The sequence below is a fragment of the Ranitomeya variabilis genome, chromosome 1 (assembly GCF_051348905.1).
Source record: "Ranitomeya variabilis isolate aRanVar5 chromosome 1, aRanVar5.hap1, whole genome shotgun sequence".
Taxonomy (NCBI): domain Eukaryota; kingdom Metazoa; phylum Chordata; class Amphibia; order Anura; family Dendrobatidae; genus Ranitomeya; species Ranitomeya variabilis.
Genome location: NC_135232.1, coordinates 230,010,290 through 230,037,444, shown reverse-complemented (window position 1 = coordinate 230,037,444; position 27,155 = coordinate 230,010,290). Strand labels below are relative to the sequence as shown.

The window sequence follows — 27,155 nt, the reverse complement described above, 5'->3', positions numbered from 1 at the left end:
TGGCAGATTATCATTTCGGAGCTCATGAAGCAACAACGCTAGATTTGGCAGCAGACCGAAACAACACTGGAGAAAGAGGCTGGTCAGTGACCTTGAAAATCGGCCCTACTGGATTAGTATATACATTAAGGCAGAATGTCTGCATACTGTTACTCCTGAGGCAGGTTGTATAGTAGCATCTTCACTGTCTGACACTTGTCAGGCTTCTCCTGTCCTTGCACTAATTCTGGTGGCTGATCCTGACCATTTGATCAAGATCTGAGTATTAATAATTCAGTTGCCCCACTTACACCAAGATTTAAGCTCCTTATCCTAATAGACTTGTTTCATCTTTAAAAGGGGTTGTCCGCTCTAAATTAATAAGTCTGCAGTATTACACTTTGTGTGCCTGATTGAGTCTGGAAAGGCGGTGATGTATGCTATTGTATTGAGCGAGTCCATGCCCACTAGACGCACCCACCCTCGCTCCATTCCCTTGCATGAAGAGAGGCTGCACCCACTAGACAGGTTCTGGCCGGGAGAATGCATATCGCATACATCACCACCGTTCATCTTTCAGAAACCAGTGAGTACTCATAGCGCACAGTGCGTGCGTTGGGGGAGATTTAAAAGTCTGCAGTCACGCAGAGTGACTGCAGACTTTTCATTTTTAGACCGGACAACCCTTTTAAGCTGCCATTTCACTTGCTACATTTAATACATCCTGTGCAGGAATGTACTATATGTTCCCTTATACTCTTAAGTCACAGTGCCCAATTCTACAAAGTTGTGTGGAGTACATGCTGAAAAGTTTGGCATGATAATCCTGAAAATCTGTTCACAACAAACCAAATATGAGTTATTTTGTGCAATATTTTTAAAATGCTGCCCATCACATTAATCAAATTTAATTAATTTAATGATGAAGTGCATGAATATGGTTTTCGTAAAGAGGTTTTGTGGTAATACAAAAAAAAAAAATTGTTACTCTTCTAAGTGTGACTGTAAGACAATTGGCTGCAGCAGAAGACTCCATTAATTTTTTCAGACTGCAATAAGACAGTAGATTTCTAAGTTCTGGCCTCATTACTAAGGGAATGGTGCTTCAGTGAGTCACGAGCCAAAAAGAACTGATCAGTAAGTTTATGCTGTTTTTTTAATTTTTTTATACAGGATTCCTCAAGACTGTTTCACAATCATACAGAAAGTTCTGCCGACTAACAGTCAAAGGAATTTTAGTTTTTTTGTATTACATTAAATTTTTATATTAAGCTGTAGAGTTCCTTTTAGGGAGGTTTAACGTCTGAAACCAAGTCTCCAGTCAGAGCTCTGAGCAGAATTCTGTGCTTAATGGAAAGTACAGGAGAGAAGAGACTACATGCAAGAATATTAAATGCACAGCCAAAGAAACATAGATAATAAACATATCTTTTATTAGTTTACATACAGTACCAGTCCAAACTTTGGACACTTCTACTTATGTTAACCCTTAGATTCCTCAAAATACCCTCCTTTTACTCCGATGACAGCTTTATACTCCATTGGAATTCTCTCAAGCAGTTTCATCAGGTCTTCACCTGAAATGGCTTTCCAATAATCATAAAAGGAACCTATCGTGTCATTTTTAGCATTCAAACTGTCCCCAATGCGTTGTTAGTGATGCAATGTGCTACATGACCATAGGCAAGCAGCTTGGTGAGCAGGCCACAACTGTTGGCACAGTTATTAGAAAATGGAAGAAATGCAAGATGACTGTCAATCTTCCTCTGTCTGGGGATCCATGCAAGATCTCGCCTCATGAGGTAAGGTTGATTCTGAGAAGGATCAGGAATCAGCCACAAAATACACGGGATGACCTGGTCAATGACCTGAAGAGAGCTGGGACAATTGTCTCAAAGATTACCGTTGGTAACATTCTATGCTGTCATGGATTAGAGGGCAGGGCACGCAAGGTCCCTTTTCTCGCGCCTGCACATGTCCAGGCCCATTTGAAGTTTGCCAATGACCATGTGCAGACCAGATAGAAGAGCATGTCCTTGCAGAATGCATTGGTAGCTATGCTGGTTAAATGTGCCTTGATTTTGGCATAAATTGTCAACAGTGTGCTTAGCATATGTGGAGACACGAGGGTTAGTGGGTGCTCTTGTTCTCGGTCTGCGTGTCTTTAGAAAGACCGTATGGATCAGTACTCATCCCACTGGACACCTGTTCTCCTTCCACACGGGCATAATACTACTCGGACAACACAGGATGAGGGTAAGATACTGCGGTAATAATTTTTGGATCACAAACAGTCAACAGCATATAGTACAGTATCAGCAAGTACACAAGATGATGTAAATGACCCTTCCGCTAGCTAGCCGGGATTAAAGCAGCTGCGACTTCGGGGCATCCAGGGCCTACTACCCCAACCAGTAGCACCCCGCTTTTGGTGGGCACTCGCAGAGAGGAGTTAGCGGCAAGCTTACAAATCTGACAGAGAACTTTGAAGTATGTGAACAGGTGATCTGGTTGTCCAAACCTGGGTTCTCCAAGTGTTTTTGAGGGTTCATTGATGGTCAATGGAGCAGATCTGTATTCCTTCAGGTGGTGCCACTGTTCCTTGGTTGCTGTCCTGTCGAGTCTGACTGGAAATAGAGGCAGATCTTCCTTTTATAGTTCACAGCTCATATTCAAGCATTTTTCCACAAGATTGGGGGAAGGTGGGAGGAGGGGATTTCTCATTGTTCGAGTGTTCAGTTAACCTGCATATTTGTCTTGTAATGTTTGCAGAACAAGCTGCATGTACTGATTCAATGGGTATTCAACATTTTAACAAACATTGCTTGTTCAATTAACCTGTACATTTTGTCACTTAAAGGGAATCTGTCACCTCATTTTTCCGCTATAAACTGTGCGGCCACCGCCATTAGGGGCTTATCTACAGCATTCTGTAATGCTGTAGATAAGCCCCCGATGTAACCTGAAAGATAAGAAAAACAAGTTAGATTATACTCACATAGGGGCGGTCCCAGTTCGGGTCCAATGGGCGCCGCAGGTACGAGTCCAGCTCCTCACATCATCATGCAATGACGTCCTCTTCCTTGCATCTGTCGCTGTTCCTGCGCAGGTGTACTGATTTGCCCTGTTGAGGGCAGCGTAAAGTATTGCAGTGCGCAGGCGCCGGGCCTCTCTGACTTTTCCCGGTGCCTGCGCACTGCAGTACTTTGCTCTTCCCTCAACAGGGCAAATCATTGCAGAATGCTGTAGATAAGCCCCTAATAGCGGTGGCCGCAGTTTATAGCGGCAAAATAAGGTGACAGATTCCCTTTAAGAATAGTAGAACAATTAGCTGCAAGGACTAATACAATAGGTAATCAGCAACCATTCAACAAGTAAAAAAAATCAATTGAAACTACAATATGAGTCAACTCCGTCATGAGTTCAACTTTGTATGAACAGTGGCTCATGTCCCTAGGCCTACTGTATAATGGGTCTGACATAATTAAGAATAAATGCGGTGTTGTCACAGCATAGAACCCCCACACTATCACAACTGTGCATCCATACTTCATGTGGTAGAAATCATCCGCTCACCTTTTTGGCATCTTCAAATAGACTTAGCAGTTGGTACCAAAAATATTGACGCAGTACAGATTTCCAGTAATCTGGATCAAGGCCTGTGGCTTCTTTGCCACAATTCGAGCATAAAGTCTTGCTTCTCAGTTTTTTTGGTCACGATTATGTTGAGATGTCTGCTACTTGATGTATGCACATGATTTATATGGGCTCTTATTTGATTTCCCGTCGATTTGTGTTTTCTGATTGTGGTAACTGATGAACTATTCCTTTGCAACAGTGGTAAGTCTTGGTCCTCATGGGCCAGATTTAACATACCGTTTATACTAGAGAATAAACTGAGTTTTTAAGCACATTTTTTAATGCTGAAAAAGCCCCCCTCGGCTTATAATCGAGTCAGGGTCCAATATGAGAGAGGAGCAGCGGGTCACAGGAGGCAGGAACAGTCTGCTGCGGCTAACTCCTGTGCACGCTGCTAAAGAGAAATGACTATTCACTGCGCTTGCAGTGAATGTTCATATCTCTTTAGCAGCGATCACAGTAGTAGCAGCCGCTGGCTTCCTGCAGCAGCCGGGCAATCACGTGTGCCCGCTACTTAAGTGAATGAATATTCACTGCTATCCACACCCATGGGCATGGAGTGCATATTCAGGTCAGCTTACACTGTGTGCAGAATTAGGCAAGTTGTATTTTGATCACATGATACTTTTTATACATATTGTCCTACTCCAAGCTGTTCAGGCTTGAGAGCCAACTACCAATTAAGTAAATCAGGTGATGTGCATCTCTGTAATGAGCAGGGGTGTTGTGTAATGACATCAAAACCCTATATAAGGTGTGCTTAATTATTAGGCAACTTCCTTTCCTTTGGCAAAATGGGTCAGAAGAGAGATTTGACGGACTCTGAAATGTCCGAAATTGTGAGATGTCTTGCAGAGGGATGCAGCAGTCTTGAAATTGCCAAACTTTTGAAGTGTGATTACCGAACAATCAAGCGTTTCATGGCAAATAGCCAACAGGGTCGCAAGAAGCATGTTGGGTAAAAAAAGAGCAAAATAACTGCCCGTGAATTGAGGAAAATCTAGCGTGAAGCTGCCAAGATGCCATTTGCCACCAGTTTTGCCATATTTCAGAGCTGCAACATTACTGGAGTAATTGTGCTTTTTAGCACAAGGTGTGCGACACTCAGGGACATGGCCAAGGTAAGGAAGGCTGAAAAACGACCACCTTTGAACAAGAAACATAGGATAAAACGTCAAAACTGGGCCAAGAAATATCTTAAGACTGACTTTTCAAAGGTTTTATGGACTGATGAAATGAGTGACTCTTGATGGGCCAGAGGCTGGATCAGTAAAGGGCAGAGCGCTCCACTCCGACTGAGACGCCAGCAATGTGGAGGTGGGGAACTGGTATGGGCTGGTATCATCAAAGATGAACTTGTGAGACCTTTTCGGGTTGAGGATGGAGTGAAGCTCAACTCCCAGACCTACTGCCAGTTTCTGGAAGACAATTTCTTCAAGCAGTGGTACAGGAAGAAGTTGGTATCGTTCAAGAAAAACATGATTTTCATGCAGGACAATGCTCCATCACATGCCTCCAACTACTCCACAGCGTGGCTGGCCAGTAAAGGTCTCAAAGAAGAAAAAATAATGACATGGCCCCCTTTTTCACCTGATCTGAACCCCATAGAGAACCTGTGGTCCCTCATAAAATGTGAGATCTACAGGGAAGGAAAACAGTACACCTCTCGGAACAGTGTCTGGGAGGCTGTGGTGTCTGCTGCACGCAATGTTAGGTTGCTTTCACACTAGCGTCGGCACGGGGCGCACGTTGTGAAAATAATGCCCGAAGTTGGCAGCCCCATTGTAAGGTCCGGGGAGGAGGGGGCGGAGTTTCGGCCTCGCATGCGCGGTCGAAAATGGCGGACACGACGCACAAAAAAAGTTACATGTAACTTTTTTTGTGCCGACGGTCCGCCAAAACACGACGCAACCGTCGCACGACGGTTGCGACGTGTGGCCATACGGCGCAATGCGTAGCTAATGTTAGTCTATGGGGAAAAAACGCATCCTGCAGACAACTTTGCAGGATGCGTTTTTTCTCCTAAACGACTCATTGCGACGTATGCCACAAGACGGAAGTGTGAAAGTAGCCTTAATCGTAAACCGATCAAGCAACTGACAGAATCTATGGATGGAAGGCTGCTGAGTGTCATCATAAAGAAAGGTGGCTATATTGGTCACTAATTTTTTGGGGTTTTGTTTTTGCATGTCAGAAATGTTTATTTCTAAATTTTGTGCAGTGATATTGGTTTACCTGGTGAAAATAAACAAGTGAGATGGGAATATATTTGTTTTTATTAAGTTGCCTAATAATTCTGCACAATAATAGTTACCTGCACAAACAGATATCCTCCTAAGATAGCCAAATCTAAAAAAAAAACAACACTCCAACTTCCAAAAATATTAAGCTTTGATATTTGAGTCTTTTGGGTTGATTGAGAACATAGTTGTTGATCAATAATAAAAAAAATCCTCTAAAATACAATTTGCCTAATAATTCTGCACACAGTGTATTCTCGAGTATATACGGTATATCCTGGTTTGTTTCACACCTGTTTCATTACTCCTTTTTTTCATATGTTACTTTGCTACAATCAGTCTAAATCTACAATATGCTCATGCCAACAAGTGCAAGGGAAACCAGTGCTGCATACAAATAACTGCAAAAAGCAGGGGTGCAGATAAGATATCATGCAGGTAAACAGGATAAATTTATACTTGGATCAATAGTAAGAATAGCAAATACACAAAGTGTGTGTGTGTGTATATGTGTGTGTATATATATATATATATATATATATATATATATATATATATATATATATATATATATATATATATATATATATATATATTATACATGCACACATATATAATAGTGCAACAATAGTTCCTATAGAAGAGAGTATGAATAAATGGGTATAAATACCCTTTCTGGCAAATGGAAGGATGGTTAACCTTCTCTTTACCGCTTACTAGTGTTGAAGGTTTCTTTGTATATTTAACAGTTGTTTTTTTCACTACTTCTTGTTTTATCTGTACATTGTGTGTTTTTGCACGAGTTATAAAGGATATTTCTGTTTGTATGTACCGTATATACTCGAGTATAAGCCGACCCGAGTATAAGCCGACCCCCCTAATTTTGCCACAAAAAACTGGGAAAACTTATTGACTCGAGTATAAGCCTAGGGTGGAAAATGCAGCAGGTACCGGTGAATTTCAAAATTAAAAATAGATACTCCATACCGTTCATTATGGCCCCATAGATGCTCCACATAAAGCTGTGCCACATATAATGCTCTGCACCGTTCATTATGGCCCCATAGATGCTCCACATAAAGCTGTGCCATATATACAATGCTCTGCACCGTTGCCCCATAGATACTCCACATAAAGCTGTGCCATATATACAATGCTCTGCACCGTTGCCCCATAGCTTTGCCATATATATAGTGCTCTGCACCGTTGCCCCATAGCTGTGCCATATATATAGTGCTCTGCACCGTTGCCCCATAGCTGTGCCATATAGTGCTCTGCACCGTTGCCCCATAGCTGTGCCATATAGTGCTCTGCACCGTTGCCCCATAGCTGTGCCATATAGTGCTCTGCACCGTTATTGCCCCATAGCTGTGCCATATAGTGCTCTGCACCATTGCCCCATAGCTGTGCCATATAGTGCTCTGCACCATTGCCCCATAGCTGTGCCATATAGTGCTCTGCACCGTTGCCCCATAGCTGTGCCATATAGTGCTCTGCACCGTCCATTATTGCCCCATAGCTGTGCTGCTGCAATAAAATAATAAAACATACTCACCTGTCTTGCTTGCAGCTCCTCGGCGCCATCTTCCCGGCGTCTCTCTGCACTGACTGATCAGGCAGAGGGCGGCGCGCACACTATATGCGTCATCGCGCCCTCTGACCTGCACAGTAAGTGCAGAGAGAGAGACGCCGGGAAGATGGAGACAGCGCCCGGCGGGTGGAACGAGGACAGGTGAATATGACATACTTACCTGCTCCCGGCGTCCCGCTCCTTCCCCCGGACAGCTGTTCTTCGGTGCCGCAGCCTCTTCCTCTATCAGCGGTCACCGGCACCGCTGATTAGAGAAATGAATTATGCGGCTCCGCCCCTATGGGAGGTGGAGCAGCCTATTCATTTCTCTAATGAGCGGTCCCACGTGACCGCTCAGGGGAAGAGCTGCGGCACCCGGAGACCGTGGGACGGGCAGGGGGAGCGTCAGGATCGCCGGGACTAGGTGAGTATATGACAGTGCTCACCCGCCGACCCCACCACCGATCATGACTCGAGTATAAGCCGAGAGGGGCACTTTCAGCCCAAAAATTTGGGCTGAAAATCTCGGCTTATACTCGAGTATATACGGTAATCTATAAATTTTGATGTGCAGTCATATTTGTGCATGTAGTTCCCGTAATTCATCTCTTCATTCCTATACTTCTGATTACTGTCTACATTTTTTAATTGGCAATAGTGGTGCTCACTTAGGGTTTTTTGCTGCTTTTTTTTCTGAAGCCAAAACCTTCTCTTGGCAGTAACATAGCTGCACCCAGAACACAGGTTTTGCTGCCTTTTTTTCTGCTTTTATTGCTGCATATTTGCTGACGTTTTTTGCTGCGTTTTTCATGATCACAAAGTTGTTTTGCTTCAACCTTGCAAGCATGAACAATGAGCCACCAATGCAAGATGTATGCAAAACCATACAATATTTTTTTGAAAAAAGGGCAATTTGATCAAATTATATAGGGAAAAAGGTTTGTCTGAAAAAATAGGGACTATTCTGAACAAGAAAAACTGGAATCATGTATGATGCGCAGCCGTGGACTAAGGTTACATGAGTTCATGAATGAAAACACAATTGCAACTGTATACACAGCAGGGGAGCGGAATTACTGATGCATTGTTTACTTTCACACATTGGTCAGGCACTGAAAAGGGCCGGCACATCACTTTTAACACACAACATCACTAATTTCATTACACTGTACTAATACTGACTGCAAAAAAAGATGCAAAAACTGATAGTGGAATTTTTTCACTTACTCATTGCTTTCTATGGTGACAAAACGTTGCAAAAATGCTGAAAGAATTGACATGCTGCAGTTTTCAAAACGCAGCATTTTTTCAATTCAGCCAGAAAACAACTAGCATGTGCATGAAATTTCTGAAATCTTGTAGCTTTTGTTAGTTCTGTAAAAATCAGCTTTTAATTTGCATTAAAAAAGTTGCAAAAAACGCATTGTGTGAACATAACCTAATAAGGTATTGGTGCAAACACTGTTTAATGTCACATGGAGTTCCTTGTTCTTCAGAACCACACAGTGTACCGCGCTGTTCTCTATGCTGGAGATAGTTTTCCTTTCAAGAAGTGTTTTGTGTTTTTTTTCCTTTTTTTTAAGGAAGGAATACCTCCTGTATTATGTTTTTGTTAGTTTTATATTTTTTTTGCGAGGTTAATGCGTCCCAACTTTTCTAGTCCCAGCACCAACTAATACAGAGCTGAATATTTAAAGCACCACTCCAGTGTTTATTTTTATTTCACCACCCTGTCTGATACTCGCCTTCTGATGTTTCCATCTGTTTTTGCTGCCGCTCCGGTCCATCTTCTGCAGTTTGTGACCTACCGCCTGCTCCAGTGTTTCATGGAGCTGCGCGAAGATCACTTTCAATACAAGTTTATGGGAACCTTGTTTTGTCTCTCATAGATTTGCATTGAGAGCTTGTGACCGTTACTTATGACTTCCGGACAGTCAGAAGCTGCGCTCACAAGATGGCGCCGAAAAAATGGTGAAGACACCAGAGGGTGAGTGTATGAACGGGGCAGGGGACTTCTGTTTAAAACATCAGTCCAACAGTGAAAAAAGACCAACAACGCTGGAAAGGGACTTTAAGAAATAAATAGTATTTAAAAGAGTAAAAGTGACTTTCTTGGGAAAAGATCAGTGACCAATAAAGCCCCCCTTCTTTTTAATAACAATCATAAGCCTTCCACTCATGGAGTCAGCCAGTTTCTTATTCTGTTAAAGGGAACCTGTCACCCCCAAAATCGAAGCGGGACCGCCCCTGGGTAAGTATCATCTAACCTCTTTTTCTCATCTTTCAGGATACATCTGGGGCTTATCTACAGTATTACAGAATGCTGGTGGGCTTAGCTCATCTTCGATTTTGGGGGTGCAGGTTCCCTTTAACTATCAACTTTTTGAGCCGCACCAACCACAGCCTCCCAGTCAATGTTCAGAGAGGTGTACTCTTTTCCTTTATAGCAAATCTCCCTTTTTAAGAAGGGCCCACAAATTCTCCTAAGAGTTTGTCAGGTGAGGAAGGGGCCATGTTGTTGTTGTTCTTTCATCTTTGAGGCCTTTGTTGCATGAGAAGGAGCATTGTGCTGCATGAGAAGGAGCATTGTGCTGCATGAGAAGGAGCATTGTGCTGCATGAGAAGGAGCATTGTGCTGCATCAAGAAATCATGACTTCCTTAAAAGATTCAGACTATTTCCTGCACCACAGCTTGTAGAAAATGTCTTCTAGAAACTGTCAGTAGGTTTGCAAGTTGATTTTGTGTCCATCTTCAATTTGAAAAGGTCCAACTATCTCCTCGTTACTGATACCAGCCCATAGCAGTATCCCACCTCCACCTTGCTGGCAGCTGAATCGCGAAGTGGATGTCTGTGCCAGTTACTGATCCAGCCTTGTGCCCATTCATCGGGTCCAGCAAGAATCACTCTAACCTCATCAGCCCATGAAACCTTTGAGAAACCAGTCCTCAGATATTTCTTGGCCCAGTCCTGACATTTCACCTTCTGTGTCTTGTACAGTGGTGGTCGGGTTTTCGCCTTCCTTACCTCGGCCATGTCTCTGAGCACTGATCACCTTGTACTTCTGGGCTCTGGAATATGACAGCACTGGAGGGTAATGGATTCCCGGTCACTTCACGTTTGATTGTTCTCAAAGCTTTGGCAGTAAATGTGTGACTTTTTTTTTCTCAACACGTTTTTTATGACCCTATTGACTATTCTCAATTCTGTGTTCGCACCCAGTATCTTAGCAGTTTCAAGAGTATTGCATCCCTTTGAGAGACTTGTAAAAACTGTTCACTTTTCATAGTAAGTTTAATCTCGTTTTGGACCAATTTTGCCTCAGGAAAACCATCTGCTTAACCATCCAATAAGCATTCAGGTTTATACAGCTTTTAGATGTAAGATGGTGAAAATACTCACCTAATAATTGTGCACACAGTACTTGATCACCGCAGCGGCCATATTGTCAGTGAAAAGAAAGCGGGAACTTAATTAGAATAATTTACAAAAAGTATATTTATATTTTATGACCTGTTTTACTATGTTAATGTTGGCATTTGTAAGCACTAAGTGCAGTAAATGTGGTGTACTATACTTATAACGGTAATGGTATCACAATATGAGTTAGTAAGGCAATCAGTCATTTATATAGTCATCTTTCTATTGTCCCCAGATTTTATCATACTCTTTACTGGTATTCCTTGACACGCCATCTCTCCAGATCTTGATAACCTTATCCGCACCTTTATTTTAGTGTGACAAACTCAAAAGTGACGTTTGGGGTTCTGTGATATAAGATATACTCTGAAATAATCTTTTTATTGGGCGTGTGGAGCATATCATAGGTGACGATACTCCTCTGGCCTTTTGATACCAGATTGGTTACCTTTTATTAAACTTGCTCTCCCTGAGGGCTACTGAATTTGCTCATGGGTCGTAGGTGTGACTCCAGGAGAGCTCAAATCTGAAGCATATATTTAATTTCTTAAATTGAATTTGTAAGCAGATTTTTGTTTCCCCATCTCAGAACAGCATGATGCAGGGGCAGTGATCCTGTTTCCAGTGTTGTATCACTTACTGGGCTGTTTGTTGCATCTTTGGTAAAATCACTGATTTTTCTTCAGATCTGCTAGTTCTCTAATGCTGAGCCCTCTATAACCCTACCCACACCACTGAATGGCAACTTTCTGTGTACACACTGCATAGGCAGAAAGCTGCCAATGAGTGGTGGTGGGGGGGGGGATTATACAGAGCTCATGAAAATGGAGGTCAGCATGGTTGCAGGTTTACTAGACCTTTAGTGATAATCTCCTGCTGATTAAACAATGATTTTATAAAAACTACCCCAAGCAGTCCAGTAAGTGACACATTGCTGGAATCCGGGTCTATGTCTCTACATTAAACTGTTCTCAGATTAGGTGAAAAAAAGACTGGTAACAGATTTCCTTTAAACAATGTTATTCTTTTAAAATATATGCTTGTGTTTTTTTTATTCCCATGTATCAATCTTTTACTCTTTAAAGTAAGAGGGTGGTGCCTTGTTACTCTCTACTGCCTCCTCCCTTGGCCATTTGGAATAGCCATAGCCTTAGTCTCTGCATGGATTACATCCAGAAATGCACAAAGTCTTCAATATCAATAGGAAAATAAAGGCTGCAGTTGGAAAACAGACAGCAAAAAAACTATGAGAATGCCAAGTTTCGATCAATGAAAGAGAAGCAGTCAGAAGGGGATATGAGGGGTTAATAGCGCCTGATCTGTGTCCTACATTTACCCTGAACTTGTCAAGCCAGTGACTGATTGAGCTGGTACTCCAGTGACACAGGGGTCAGCATTCACTCTCTATCAGCAGGCTTGCTTCCAAGGTCTGGGATTTAACTATGACGTAGTAATCCTTCATTTCACACTGTTTTTTCGTATTCAATGATTAACTGTACGATTCTCTGTTTCTTTCTTCCCCCTCAGGTTTGTTTGAATATGGCCGTAATTGGTCTGCCATTGCGAGAATGGTGGGCTCCAAAACAGTGTCCCAGTGCAAGAACTTTTATTTCAACTACAAGAAGAGGCAGAACCTAGACAGCATCCTACAGCAGCACAAACTCAAGATGGTAAGTCCGAAGTATATCATTCCACATGTTAATTCATAGTTTTGATGCCTTCAGTGTGAATGTACAATTTTCATAGTCATGAAAATACAGAAAAATCTTTAAATGAGAAGGTGTGTCCAAACTTTTGCTCTGTACTGTATATGTATGTGTATGTATGCATATGTGTGTATGTATGTATGCATAATTATGCAAGTGATGGTTGAATTGATTTTCTAGCATTGCTTTGTATGTTTATTCATGTCTCAACTGTACAGTTTTAGGCCCGTCTCACACATCAGTTTTTTTCCGTCAGGCACAATCCGGCGAATTTTGAAAAAAAAAAAAAGATCCGGCAAAAGTTGCCGCCAGATCAGTTTGTTTCTCATAGACTTGTATTAGCGCCAGATGGCCTCACGTTTCATCCGTTTTTTGCCAGACCCGTCTAAAATTAGTTTTCCGGCGGCCAGAGAAAATGTACATAGGAACGTTTTTTCTGTCCGGCGAAAAAACGCACAGCGACGGTTCCAGCGAGAAACAGATGAAACGTGAGGTGAAATGGTGAATCCGGCGACTAATTCCGGTTTTTCATGCATTTTTACATTCAAATATCTCTCTCTCTTTTTAACAAAAAAAAAAACAGATTTGTCACATCAGGTTTTCATAATTTGTGCCTGATCCATTTTTTTTTCAAAAATCGCTGGATTGTGCCTGATGGCAAAAAACTGATGTGTGAAAGTAGCCTTACTTTGTATATTTGGAGCATATAACATTACTTCTCTGGTTGTTATTTATACCTACTTGATTATGTGGAAGTGACAAATATCAATATAATGTAGTGCAGCACAGGCTCATCTATTAACCAGCGAGTCAACCAGACTGCAGCAATAGCTCACCTGCAGCCTGCAAACTACAGCAATATCTCACCTGCAGCCTGCAAACTACAGCAATAGCTCACCTGCAGCCTGCAAACTACAGCAATAGCTCACCTGCAGCCTGCAAGCTACAGCAATAGGTCACCTGCAGCCTGCAAACTACAGCAATAGCTCACCTGCAGCCTGCAAACTACAGCAATAGCTCACCTGCAGCCTGCAAACTACAGCAATAGCTCACCTGCAGCCTGCAAACTACAGCAATAGCTCACCTGCAGCCTGCAAACTACAGCAATATCTCACCTGCAGCCTGCAAGCTACAGCAATAGCTCACCTGCAGCCTGCAAACTACAGCAATAGCTCACCTGCAGCCTGCAAACTACAACATTAGCTCACCTGCAGCCTGCAAACTACAGCAATAGCTCACCTGCAGCCTGCAAACTACAGCAATAGCTCACCTGCAGCCTGCAAACTACAGCAATAGCTCACCTGCAGCCTGCAAACTACAGCAATAGCTCACCTGCAGCCTGCAAACTACAGCAATATCTCACCTGCAGCCTGCAAGCTACAGCAATAGCTCACCTGCAGCCTGCAAGCTACAGCACTAGCTCACCTGCAGCCTGCAAACTACAGCAATATCTCACCTGCAGCCTGCAAGCTACAGCAATAGGTCACCTGCAGCCTGCAAGCTACAGCAATAGGTCACCTGCAGCCTGCAAGCTACAGCAATAGGTCACCTGCAGCCTGCAAACTACAGCAATATCTCACCTGCAGCCTGCAAGCTACAGCAATAGGTCACCTGCAGCCTGCAAGCTACAGCAATAGGTCACCTGCAGCCTGCAAGCTACAGCAATAGGTCACCTGCAGCCTGCAAGCTACAGCAATAGGTCACCTGCAGCCTGCAAGCTACAGCAATAGCTCACCTGCAGCCTGCAAGCTACAGCAATAGCTCACCTGCAGCCTGCAAGCTACAGCAATATCTCACCTGCAGCCTGCAAGCTACAGCAATAGCTCACCTGCAGCCTGCAAACTACAGCAATATCTCACCTGCAGCCTGCAAGCTACAGCAATAGGTCACCTGCAGCCTGCAAGCTACAGCAATAGCTCACCTGCAAACTGCAGTTCTAGCTCGCATGTCTGAGTGTAGCTTGACACTCCATTTTTCTTATTGGGATCCCGAAGAATGTAAGTCCGCAAGGACAGGGTCCTCTCCCCTCTGTACCGGTCTGTCATTGTAAATTTGTTTACTGTTGATATCTATAACCCTGTATGTAACCCTTTTTCACATGTACAGCACCATGGAATTAATGGTGCTATATGAATAATAATAATAAATTGCATGTTCAGGTACCTTTCCATTCCTCTTCTAACAATTACTTTTGAACAGAAGTTGCACGAAAGCAATAATGTTACTTTTTCCATTTCCACATCTGAAGCAGCAGATGTGTCTTACGATTTTTGTCATGTGACCTGTCATATCATGAGATCATAGACTGGGTCTAGGGCTGGCCATTCACATGAGATGGTTGTCTGACGATCCCTTGTGTTTTCAGCCGGAAGAGGGCAGAAAGCCGTTGTCAGACTTCTCTTCCCTTCAGGAGACCACCATACACATCGGATGGTGGCCAGCCCCATCGTGGGCCATGTATATGGATACACTTAAATAAAATGGAATGGTTGGTGATACGGTGGCGCAGTGGTTAGCACTGCAGCCTTGCAGCGCTGGAGTCCTGGGTTCAAACCCCACCAAGGACAACATCTGCAAAGAGTTTGTATGTTCTCTCCGTGTTTGCGTGGGTTTCCTCCTGGTACTCCGGTTTCCTCCCACATTCCAAAGACATACTGATAGGGAATTTAGATTGTGAGCCCCAACGGGGACAGCGATGATAATGTGTGCAAACCTGTAAAGCGCTGCGGAATATGTTAGCGCTATATAAAAATAAAGATTATTATTAGATTATTATTATATCAACTTCCTGTTTGTGGCACATTAGTATATGGGAGGGGGAAATTTGCCCATTCTGAATTTGCAGAATGGGCAAAACAAAAATTGGAACAGGACCCTCAGTTTACACAGAACATTATGTTCAGTGATGAGGTAAACTTTTTTGGATGGGCCATTTATATGGATGCACCTAAATAAAATGGGAATGATGACCGTTTTTTTGCAATGACCCAGGTACTGCGTTCACCAGACATCAACATAATTTCTATCCGCTCCTCACGTGTTAACCTCTGCAACATGTCAATGGCTGTAAACAAAGAAAAACTTGTAAATAACTCATGAAAGAATAAAGATACGTTAAAACCAAGCAAACCATTGTTTTTCTTGTGAAATTCTCAATAAGTTTGATATGTCACATGACCCTCTTCCCATTGGAAAAAATAAAGTTGGATCCAATATGGCCGACTTCAAAATGGCCGCCATGGTCACCACCCATCTTGAAAAGTTTTCCCCCTCCCATATACTAATGTGCCACAAACAGGAAGTTGATATCACCAACCATTCCCATTTTATTTAGGTGTATCCATATACATGGCCCACACTGTATAAGGGGGTCTTAATGGGGTTGTCAAGAGACATTCATGGATAGCCATATGATGATATACTAGAGGTGGGTTCCATCTATGTATATGGAACTTAGTTGTGTTCGGCATTCTCCTAGCAATCAGTGGAGAAAGCAGGCGAATGTGATGCCACCTCTCGTACCATTGGTGTTGGGTGCTGGCCAGAATAGGGGATCAGGGGATTTCTGCTCTAAATGCCACTCGTGAAACAACCTCTTTCAAAAGGTGTTTTTGTTTACAGACTTATAACTTATCATACATTTTGGGTAGTGTGTTTGTGTGGAGGAGCATTTAGGTGTTTGTGAAGATGAAGAAGAGGTTGTCACATTATTTGGGGAAAATAGTAAGGATTAGACCAAGTTTCTGATGTATTCGCCATCCAAGTCCATAGGGTTACATTTGCATGAAGGATAGCTGCGGAGACACCATCACGTGTTTCTCAACGCAAGCAGTGAATGGCCAGGCCTTTCCCCAGGAAGGAACAACCACGGGAAGGGCAGCATCCAATAAAGGAAATCATCCAATACAGGAAAACCACCTATGCCAAGCATGGTATCCATCCACAGACAGCTGTTTCGGGGTGTTTGCCCCTCATCAGTGTGGAGTAGGAATCTGGCTATTAGGAGCAGTGCCTAGTAAAAGGCTGTGAAGGAACAGATGTCTGTGGATGAATACCATGCTTGGCATAGGTGGTTTTCCTGTATTGGATGTTTTCCTTTATAGGATGCTGCCCTTCCCGTGGTTGTTCCTTCCTGGGGAAAGGCCTGGCTATTCACTGCTTGCGTTGAGAAACACGTGATGGTGTCTCCGCAGCTATCCTTCATGCGTTTGCATATTTCCCATAAGGGATGGGGGCAGTGTTCTGGATCACTGCGTTGAGAAACACGTGATGGTGTCTCCGCGGTGTTGGATGTTTTGGTCTCCCCGAGGCCAATCATCTGTGCCCTCATAGGGTTACATTAGCCTGAGTGTCCTTTTGGCCTCCATCTGGCCTGTATACATAAGGTACTGTATGGAATAGTGTAACAGACTACGCAATTTCATACAATGATATACAGTAAGAAATATACGGTAGTTTGTATCCTTTTTTCCTACATTTGGACTCTATAGGTGGAGCATGCTATTTATCTTATACTTCTCAGTATCTGACATATACATCTTGTGTATTTGTTAAAAGTTGGATATAGACCTGATGTGAACAGACCCCTAGGTCCTTGCTGCCTTTTGTTACTAGTGTGCTACTGAGCATTAATGTGTTTTTACCAAATGTGGCTATGATTATAGTCTTCTACATGCTGGAGACATAAGATGACACAGCAGGTTCCCATGGTGCTTTCAAACTTGAATTTTAACATCATTTAGCACATTTAAAATGTCCCCACATATATATTTTTTTCTCGTGTTGTAGTTTTCCATCTTCTGAAAAATAAGGACAGACGGTCTATGATTGTGCCAGAGATTTTAATAAACCGAGAACATGGAGTGTTGGGATTCTTAAAGCTCTGTCTGCATGTTGCCGCTGTTCTGTCGGTTCTTCCAGTAGGAGAAATGTAGACTTGATGATAATTCATAGGTTCTACGTCCAAATGGATGGACAATTGATGTGGGAATCAAGTTGAAAAACCAAGCAAATCTTGTAACCTTCAGTTTATATAATAAATTAACGTCATTAGCCTATAACAAATATTATCAAATACACACCTTGACAGCAAAACTTTACAAATAAATTATTTTGTTTCTCCACTTATGAGCCACTTCTTTCTCTCCCACTACATCATGAACTCATCATTGATTATGAAAAAGCAACATAAATACATCTACTTCAGAACATGAGGGACGTCCAGCTCACTGATGAATCAGATTATAGCTTCCCCTTGAAGCATGGAAAAAAGGAGAAGAGAGGAGCACCAGTGTAGTAGGTAGAGACAGGGACCGATTTAGAAGAAAGTAGGGATAAGGAGGAGAGAGGAGCACTAGTATAGTAGGTAGAGACAGAGACCGATTTAGAAGAAAGTAGGGATAAGGAGGAGAGAGGAGCACTAGTATAGTAGGTAGAGACAGAGACCGATTTGCGTACTAGTAAGTGTTTCTGTATCCCAAGTGCTGGATTTACAGTTACGCTGCTTAGTAGTGCTGTATAAGTTCCTCCTTGCTGCTTCTGTATGCAGTGTATGGTATCATAGTAGCTAGTTACATCATCCAGCTAAGAGACAATAGAAAATTAGAAAGAGAGCCTGAAAAGGGTGAGAAAATGCAATATACAAGCCATACAGTGGACAAATCATGTTATTCCTCATGTGTACACATACTGTAATGTATTTACACTTTCTCAGTGTTTCACTTGCCCTCGACTGAGATTGCTAGATAAGCTTAAATAATACTCAATCTCTTGGCCAAGACACGTAAGGCTTCTTTCACACTTCAGTTGTTTGGCGTCAGTCTGCTCCGACATAGTGACGGATCCGTCACAATTGTTGAGAAAACGGTTCTAACGGATCCGTTTTTTTGACGGATCCATTACTTGGGGGTTGTCTGGGAAGAGTATCTACTTTTTGGAGCATGCGCAATTGAAAAAGCGGATTGGGGCGACAGATCCGCCGAAATGACGGTCGCGACGGTCGCCCATAGGCGGCCATTCTATGGAATGGCGGACGCGACGGTTCCTTCGCGAACCGCCATTTTGGCGCAGACAAAAAACGTTATACTGTCCGTCAATGTCTTGATGACGTCCGCCAAATCTCGACGGATCCGTCACATGGCGGATGGAACCGACGACCATCCGCTACAAGCTGGAAAATTGGGGCAGTAACTGTTGACATCACCATTTCCCTCCCCTTTTGGGTGGTCTAGTATCCCTGGGGCAGAATGAAGAGTAGCATCACAGGGCAGCGCCATTTTGTGGGAGACTGCCCTATGATCTGCTATCACCAGCAGTTGCTGTTTTTTCTCTCTCCCATCAGTCTCTCTCACCCAGATGACATGATTCTCTCACCTCCCTCCACAACGCCTGGCCATTCACTGCAGCTCCTTATCTTAGGAAGAAATGAATCACAAATCCTGCCTAACAGCTGACAGCTCCTGCTCCTATTATGCTAATGGTACACTGTTCATCCTTGATGTCTCTGCTATTCTGCCCTGCTTTTCTCCTGCATTTTACTCCCCTCAGCCATCTATCTAGGATCTGTTCTGCTGGAAGCAGTACTGTTTATGTTAGCAGATCCGAGGGCTCCATGAATATGGCAGCAGAATACTCCCACTACTGCGAATTGTGCAGCCCACAGAGGCGTGCCCAGTTCACTGCTAATGCGGCTGCAATATTAGAGATAGGGTCAGTGGCGGTATGTTACCTCCTATGACCATGGGGTACCGTATTATGACACTGATAGTGTCGTGCTGCTGCTGTGAAAACAAGATGTCAGCCCCCAGTGCCGCCTTTAAACGCCTATAACACACGAAATATGTTTCAAATGCATTCAAAACTTGGTTATAACAGCATGTTATGCTACTTTACATTGATTTATTAATTATCTATAAATGCGGTACTTTTCCTTTAATAAAACTTTATTATATGTGAAAGATATATATCTCCCAAAAAATTAATGTTCAAAAATCAAAAGTTAAATCATTGCATAAAAAAAGTATAAACTTTTTTTTTGGCCGCAGACTGGTTAAATTTGACTATGTAGACCAGAGTTTTTTCAGTACCAGTTGCTCATCAGAAAGAGAAGGTGAAGGAGACCTTTACCATAGTAACCATTGTGCTCAGTCTCTGCATGGCTGTTTTCCCCTCTGTTTGTCTTCAGGTTTCTCTTTAGGCAACAGGAAAGCAATTAAGATGCAAGTAGAGTGCATGTCTCCAGCTCTTGTGACTCACATTTGGTTAAAGACCAAATAAATAAATGAGAAGCGGTTTTGTGATAAGGACCATGTTGGGCATTTATTACCGTGTAACTGTACAGAATTATGCTCTGCATCTTCATGCCGTTTTCCAGTCCCTGAATGGAAGTATTTCAGATGCTTTTAGGGCCAGTTTGCAACCTGTGTATAAATAGCACACATCCGGAGCAGCCATTATCTCAGGCAAGCGACCCAGTACAAGTGCAAGCGGCTGCCAAATTACAGAAACACTCTATCTGCGAGCAGGTGAACAGACACGAAAAAATAAACTTAATTCTAAGATTTAAACATTAGGGCTATGTGCACACGTTTAGGAATGTCTGCAGAATTTTCCTGAACAAAACCGGACGATTTCTGCAGGAAATCCGCTCTGGGTTTTTTCGTGTTTTTTTTTTTGCGGATTTTTTTGCGTTTTTTTCCGGAGCTTCCCAATGCAATAATATAGCGGCGAAAAATCCTCAAAGTTAATGAACGTGCTTCGTTTTTTACCGCGATGCGTTTTTTTCGCAGAAAAAACGCAGCATGTGCACAAAAACTGCGGAATGCATTGAAATGATGGGATGCTTAATGTAAGCTTTTTTTTTTTTTACGTTTTTCCCACCGAAAACGGCCGAAAAAACGCGAAAAATCCTGAACGTGTGCACATAGCCTAAGGCTAGTGCTACATGACCACTTGGACTGCGTGACATTAGAATCGCAAAGTGCTAACCATCTGGGACATTTATGGCATAGCGATAAAATATCATAAGTATCCGATAACTAGAGTTGGGTCGATGGTCTCCAACATCTGGAGAAAGGGGGCCCATATACCCATGGAATAGAGAGGTATGCATTTACACGTTAAAATCCAATCCTATGTTTTGGCACTTTTTATAAACCATACTTATAGGCATTGTGTAACTGATTAGCGTAGAAAATTGGAAAAGTTGCTAACTTACAGATCTGCAGCATTATACCATCTAATTGACATTTTATCTTCTTCTGATGGGTTGCTGACAATTGTTTTATAGCAACACAAATGTGCATATATGGTATCACAATATTCATCACTAGTGGGTTTTTTTTTTTTTTTTTTTTTAAATTGTACCAGTTGGTTTGTTGGAATCAATGATGAGACGTTGCATTATTGTGGCAGACTTGATATTAAGTAACTTATTTCTTCTAGGAGAAAGAGCGCAACAACAGGCGAAAAAAGAAAAAAGCCGCTCAGATGGAAGAGGAGGTCCAGTACACCCCTGCTGTAGAGGATGAGGACATGGAGGGGTCGGGGATTAGTGGTAATGAAGAAGAAATGGCAGAAGAAGGAGACAGTAAGTGTCTGAAACCTTTTGCTGCTTACTTTTCCCTGTCATTATTTGTTGTATATGTTAAAATTCTTCAAGGAGTTTTTTTTACTACTTCCTCTTTGATGACACTTTGAGAATCCCAGTACATAGTACATGCTGGGATAGTCAAGTGAGTCGACATCAGGGGGCAGAGGCTGCTGTCACTGCTGCAGCCTCTGCCCACACCATGAAACGAAGCGTCATCAATGATACCCGTTTCTAGTCCCTGCTCTACTGAGCATGCATCGAGCCGGCGAGAGCGCACTGTCACTGAGCGTTGTAAAAAGAATACCCAGCATACAGGAAATGTAGAGACCACCTCTGCCTCCGCAAGTGATGGATGTCACTTGCACAGGCATAGCTGGTCTATAACACAATTAACTTTGTAGTATATTTCTATCATAGAAATCTGCTTTTTTTTCTCCATTTATGAGCCACTCAACCCCATCTCTACTCTAAAACCATAATTTACTCTGAAAAACAGCTAAAATTAATTTTGGTTAAAGGAAATCTGATAGGATAGAGAAGTGCCAGATTACACAGCCTATGAAAGACGGCCTTTCATCAAATATATTTCATGTTTAACTGGACACATGATGTAATAGTGGCTGCAGAGCGGAATAACACTTTTTTTTGCCTCTCTTTTGCAGAGATATTAGCAATTAAAGTATTTGGCAACTAATGAGTTAACTTTTGTTAAGTCTGGGTGGGTGTTTTCAGATAGCAACTCCTAAAGGGAGAAGAATTGCAGGACCCCAGTTAAAACACCAACTTGAACTTAAAGGGGTATTCCCATCTCCAATATCCTATCCCAATATGTGGTAGGTATAATAATATTACCAAATTTCTCCAATTAGAAATGTAGTATAGTTTTTCTGACTCGCTGTGTCTCTTTCCACATGTAGAGCATTGCAGGACCTTAGGTTCCCATGGTTATGACCACTGATGTAGTGACAGATAGCTAGTTGCTAGTGGTCGTAACCATGGATACCTAAGGTCCTGTATTGCCTGCACATGAGGGAAGAGACTTGATGAATAAGAAAAACTATACCACAGTTCTAATTGGTGGTATTTTATAATATTATTGTTATTAGACCTGCTACATATTGGGATAGAATCTTGGAAATGGGAATATCCGTTTAAGTAAGGTTAACTCATGAGATGGTAAATTGAAATATCTCTGCAACCGACATAAGAAATGACAAATTATAAATAAATAGTTTATTCTGCAGGTAGAGCCCGTGATAAATTCGGACAATCAGAACCATCTCCATCAAGTGACTTCCCTCATCCCTAGTGTTGGTTTCACAGCTACACTGCTCAGTAATGCTGTGCAATATTCTTCATATTTCTATTTGTGTTGAACACACAGTATGAAGAACAGGAGTCCCCCATGTTTGTATGTACTTTCTATGTGAGACATCATGGCAGCTAGTCTCTGCAAACTAGCTCCTTGAGAACTGAAAACTAGAGACCGACCCTGCAATGGAGAAAACTTTTGAATAATGGATGATATAAGTCATATAATGGACATAAATTGTTATTCCTCATGTACTCAAACTTGACAGCCTATTTGGCAATGTACTCACACAGCTTATTCTGAAAAGTCACCTGCAATGAGAGATCTGATATAAATAGCCTTGTGTGCATCGAATATCTGTTGTGCTTGCCCAAAAGACTCAGGCTTTCATTCTGCATTTTGAGTAGACACCAGAAGTATATTTTGAGAAGATTTCCCAGCATCTACCTCTTATGTATGAAATCATCTACAGGCATATGTTTCTCATTGCCTGTCCTATTGAAAAGAAAATGTGCATTTCTTTTATACCAGAAAAGCACTGTCTTTTGGTCAATGTCAGGTTAATGAGAGCCTATAGACATGCTTAATCAGTACACCGAATGCACAGTGTGAAGTCAGTGTGACTGGACCCTACAGCTGGCCATGGGCAGTAAACGTTTGTCCAACAGAACACTATTCTTCCCAACTCCTATATAAACATGATGGTAGAAATCCTTGCAGACACCTCTGTCAGTGCTGTATTTGCCTGATTATTCTTTTCCCTGCCACCACCTATCGGGGAGAGAGTTGGAAGGCCGCCATTTTCAGATGGTTGTCTGGTCCCACCAAATCCGACAGGTTCGAAAGACATTTATTTAATGTGTATGGTAGCCTATACTATCATTATGCCATCACCTTATAAGATAGGAATACCGATTTTAATATTTTTTTTGTCTACATGTTGATAGTGTAATATGCATTTATACTTGATGTGCGGGTGTTATATAATATGCACATATATTTTTAATAAATGATAAACATTTTAAATAGTTAGACCTGGATTTCTGTAATGTCTGTGATGGGGTACAGGCTGTAGGTGACGTCTTCCTGATGCTTGTCTTGTTCCTTCAGCTGCAGTGAACAACAGTTCAGATACAGAGAGCGTTCCATCACCGAGACAGGAAGCCAAAGAAAGCCGAGACAATGAAGCCAAGCCAGTAGGAACCTCTCTAGTGGAAACGAACAGTGAGGCACCGGCTGATCCTGGTAACTCAACTGTGCAGCACTCTCAGGAAATTACAGAAAGGACTAGTAATATGGAGGAACCCAAAGAAGATCCAGAATCTAGTACAGTGAAAAAGGAAGAGGAAGATGAAGACAGATTATGTGAGGAACCAAGCAAAAGTGAAATAAAGCAGGAAGAAACTGAGGACTATAACGAAAATGTTGCCGAAAAGATCGATGAGCCACCAAAAGAGGCATCAGAAGTACCACAGAAAGTGGAAAAGAAGCATAGCAAACATGGGGGGAAGACAAACGCCGACAGTGACTCTAGTGCCACCTGCAGTGCAGACGAGGCTGAAGAGCAGGATTCCACTGAAAAGAACAGGTATGAAGTAATCAACTAAGCTTTGGAGGGAAAACATAGCACTTATTCTAATTAAATGGCAGCTGATTAAATTAACAAAAAAATGATCTTCTGAGTGTTTGCTTTATCTGTAGAGGCTGTCGTGGATAGTGTGTGCCACCATATCATCACCATATTGTGGTAGTTTGAGGGTCACACTTCTACACCAGTATTTAGATCTTGCAGGACTCCTCAACAGGAGGAAGAAGCACAAATTTCTACACTTGAGAATGAGCACGGATGAAACGTCAGGACACTAGGCGTAATCCGGCGCTAATACAAGTCTATGAGAAAAAAACGGATCCGGCGGCAACTTTTGCCGAATCCGTTTTTTCTAAATTCGCCGGATTGTGCCTGACGGCATAAACCTGATGTGTGAAAGTAGCCTAAGTGTTACTTGACAATAATAATAAAGGCTACTGATGTCCCTAATGTGATGATGATAATGAGATCCGATTTCTTCATTCTTGAAGAATGTGCCGTTGGCTTTAGTGTATTAGGAATCGCTTCTGCATGGCCAAGGATTTCAATGAGTTTTAATATCCAAGTTTCCTCTGATATAGTACAATGCTCCTTTCTCACCTTTAATTTATGTAATGTACAGATAGCTTATAGCTTTTGAGATGTAAATATTTTCACGTAATTTAGTGGAATTATGATACAGACCCCCCTATGCAATATCGTCCGGTTTAAGTTCTTCACTCCTAAACGAATCCTCCATGGCAGTAATTTTTCAATGTACTGACTGTGACTCACAACTAGTTTGTTTCTGAGAGAAAGGTAGAAAACATAACTCTTTGTCATGTTTAAATTGCTTGTTTTTAACCACGAATGTTCCAGACAAATAGCCCAGATTTTTGCGATTCATTCTGTGTCCTACAAGAGACTTGTCCAAATAAGCAAAGGCTTTTCAAATATAGCTTATAATATGTTGACCTTGTGTGTGGGAGCAGGATTATGTTTGCCGATTTGGATTTTGAGAGATAATTGTATTGGTTCCTTTTTTTTTCTATGAAGCCCAATTATCTGACCTCAGAAAAATTGCTTTTACCTCCAATGTCTCTGTCCCTGTAGTGAGGTGACTTCCTCTAGAAGAGCTCTTCAGTTAAGTGTCTTTTGGAAATGCATCATCCTAGTCATGACCATTGTCTGAGGTTTTGCACAATCCACCTTTGTTTGGAAGGATCTATATTTGTAGAGTATTAAGTGCTTGCTGATTGCTTACAGGAAAAGATCTTCAAATACTATACGAAGGATAAATAAGATGACGTTCATTGTAAGCACTACATGACATATTGGCTTTGCTTGCTTTGACGGCTTGTTGTAGGCTTCGCCTTAATTTTCTCTTGGAGGAAAGCTACAAGTTCTGTCTTGTTTTATCACCATAGATTTCCATTACTTGGACATTTCCAGGATTCAGTGGCTGCAAGCTTCTTTCCCAAGGATTATTTGTTCAAAGAAAAGCCACTGAAAAAAAAGCTTTAAAGGGGTATTCCCATCTCGTACAATTATTTCATGTCCATAATTTATGCAATTAATGACTTTATGTCTTGAAAATGGAGTTGAATTGTGTGTATGAATTCTCATATAAACGAATGGGAATTGCAGCCATATCTCCTGCGAGTCAGGCCCTCTTACCGAAATAGATGCAGGTCCCAATGGTGGGAGCTCATCTACTATACAGTCATGGTAATTCCCATGGATATACCATAATTGTCCAACTTTGTCACTAATTTGTTGTTTTTTTTTGACGGTCCAAATAATCAAAAATAATGAAGCACCCTTGCAATTAGTCTGATCTGAAACCTCCTTATTCACACATCTGATTTTTCCATGAACTAGAAAAACGGCCCCATTATTCTGATCAGACTTTGGTCAGAGTGGGGTCCGAGTGTCATCTGTTATTTTTGTATATGAAGAAAACTAAAAAAAAAAAAGTTTCTCCACCTTATCTGTTTTGAAAATCAGACCTATTGACTCGATTCTGATCTGAGGGTCGGATAAAAATTAAACATGGCTCTGCAATTTTCCGTTGACCTCCAAGTTCAGATGTGTGAATGAGACCTTAGTGTTGATGGCATACTTGCCAACATTTCTATGGATGGTTAAAGGGGTACTCCCCTCTCCAAGATCCTATCCAAATATGTAGTAGGTGTAATAATAATAATATTAGCAAATGCCTCCAATTAGAAGTTTAGTATACTTCTTCTGATTCGCTCTCTCTTCCCTCATGTCCAGGCATTACAGGACCTTAGGTATCCATGGTTACGACCACTGATATAGTGACAGCTAGCTGCCAATGGTCAAAACCATGGATACCTAAGGTCTTGCAATGCCTGCACATAAGGAAAGAGACATAATGAATCAGAAGAACTATACTACATTTGTAATTCGAGGCATTTTCTATTATTATTATTATTATTATTACTATTATTATACCTACTACATATTGGGATAGGATATTGGAGATGGGGATACCCCTTTAAGCCCTGCCCCTGAAAACACTACCCCTCCTGGGAACTTCAGTGCCTGTCCGAAATACCCACTTTTGGGTGGGGTTTTCCTGGGATATAATGGACAATTTGCACATATGTGATTTATATCTGTATATCTCCATGGTAACAGACTACATGTAAACTCATGTAGTCTGATCCTTTAGTCATTACATACAATTTGTAGATTAGCTATAGAAGGACCAATGTTGCAAAGAGAATAAATGGAAGGGAATTTAAAAGCAGGATCAGACAACACGGGGGTTTGTTTGTAATCTGAAACCAGTTTTGGATTGGTGATGGTTCACACACAGCCTTAAAGTATTTTTTTTTATTTAAAAAGTTTCCTGTTCATGATTGAATAGAAAAAACCGTAATATAAAGGAATAGGTGGGCTAGTGACAGCTCAGTGGGAACTCTGTACCAGCTGGAGCGGGCGTTGTAGCATGTTTTCTATAAGCCGTGTGGAAGCTGAATAGTGTGGTAATCTGGTTTTTAGAAATGGATGAATTCTAGTCCTACTTGCCACTTGGTGGATGCATCAGAGGAGGAAACAATATGCAGAATAAGATATTTTTTTCTTGCAATGATTTGCTAAGGTG

The 27,155-nt window shown here is 41.9% G+C and overlaps 1 protein-coding gene across 25 annotated transcripts in view; it reads left to right on the top strand.

Moving 5' to 3' along the window:
* Window positions 1–27,155, top strand: part of NCOR2 (nuclear receptor corepressor 2) — a 511,202-nt gene that overhangs the window by 391,843 nt on the left and 92,204 nt on the right. For 24 of the 25 annotated variants that reach the window (XM_077293242.1, XM_077293235.1, XM_077293237.1 and 21 more), the window contains 3 exons: window positions 12,375–12,517; window positions 20,996–21,140; window positions 23,566–24,043. In XM_077293242.1, coding sequence (XP_077149357.1) covers window positions 12,375–12,517; window positions 20,996–21,140; window positions 23,566–24,043 — 766 coding nt within the window. The remainder of the gene's footprint in view (window positions 1–12,374; window positions 12,518–20,995; window positions 21,141–23,565; window positions 24,044–27,155) is intronic. The other variant, XM_077293238.1, reaches the window with a different exon arrangement.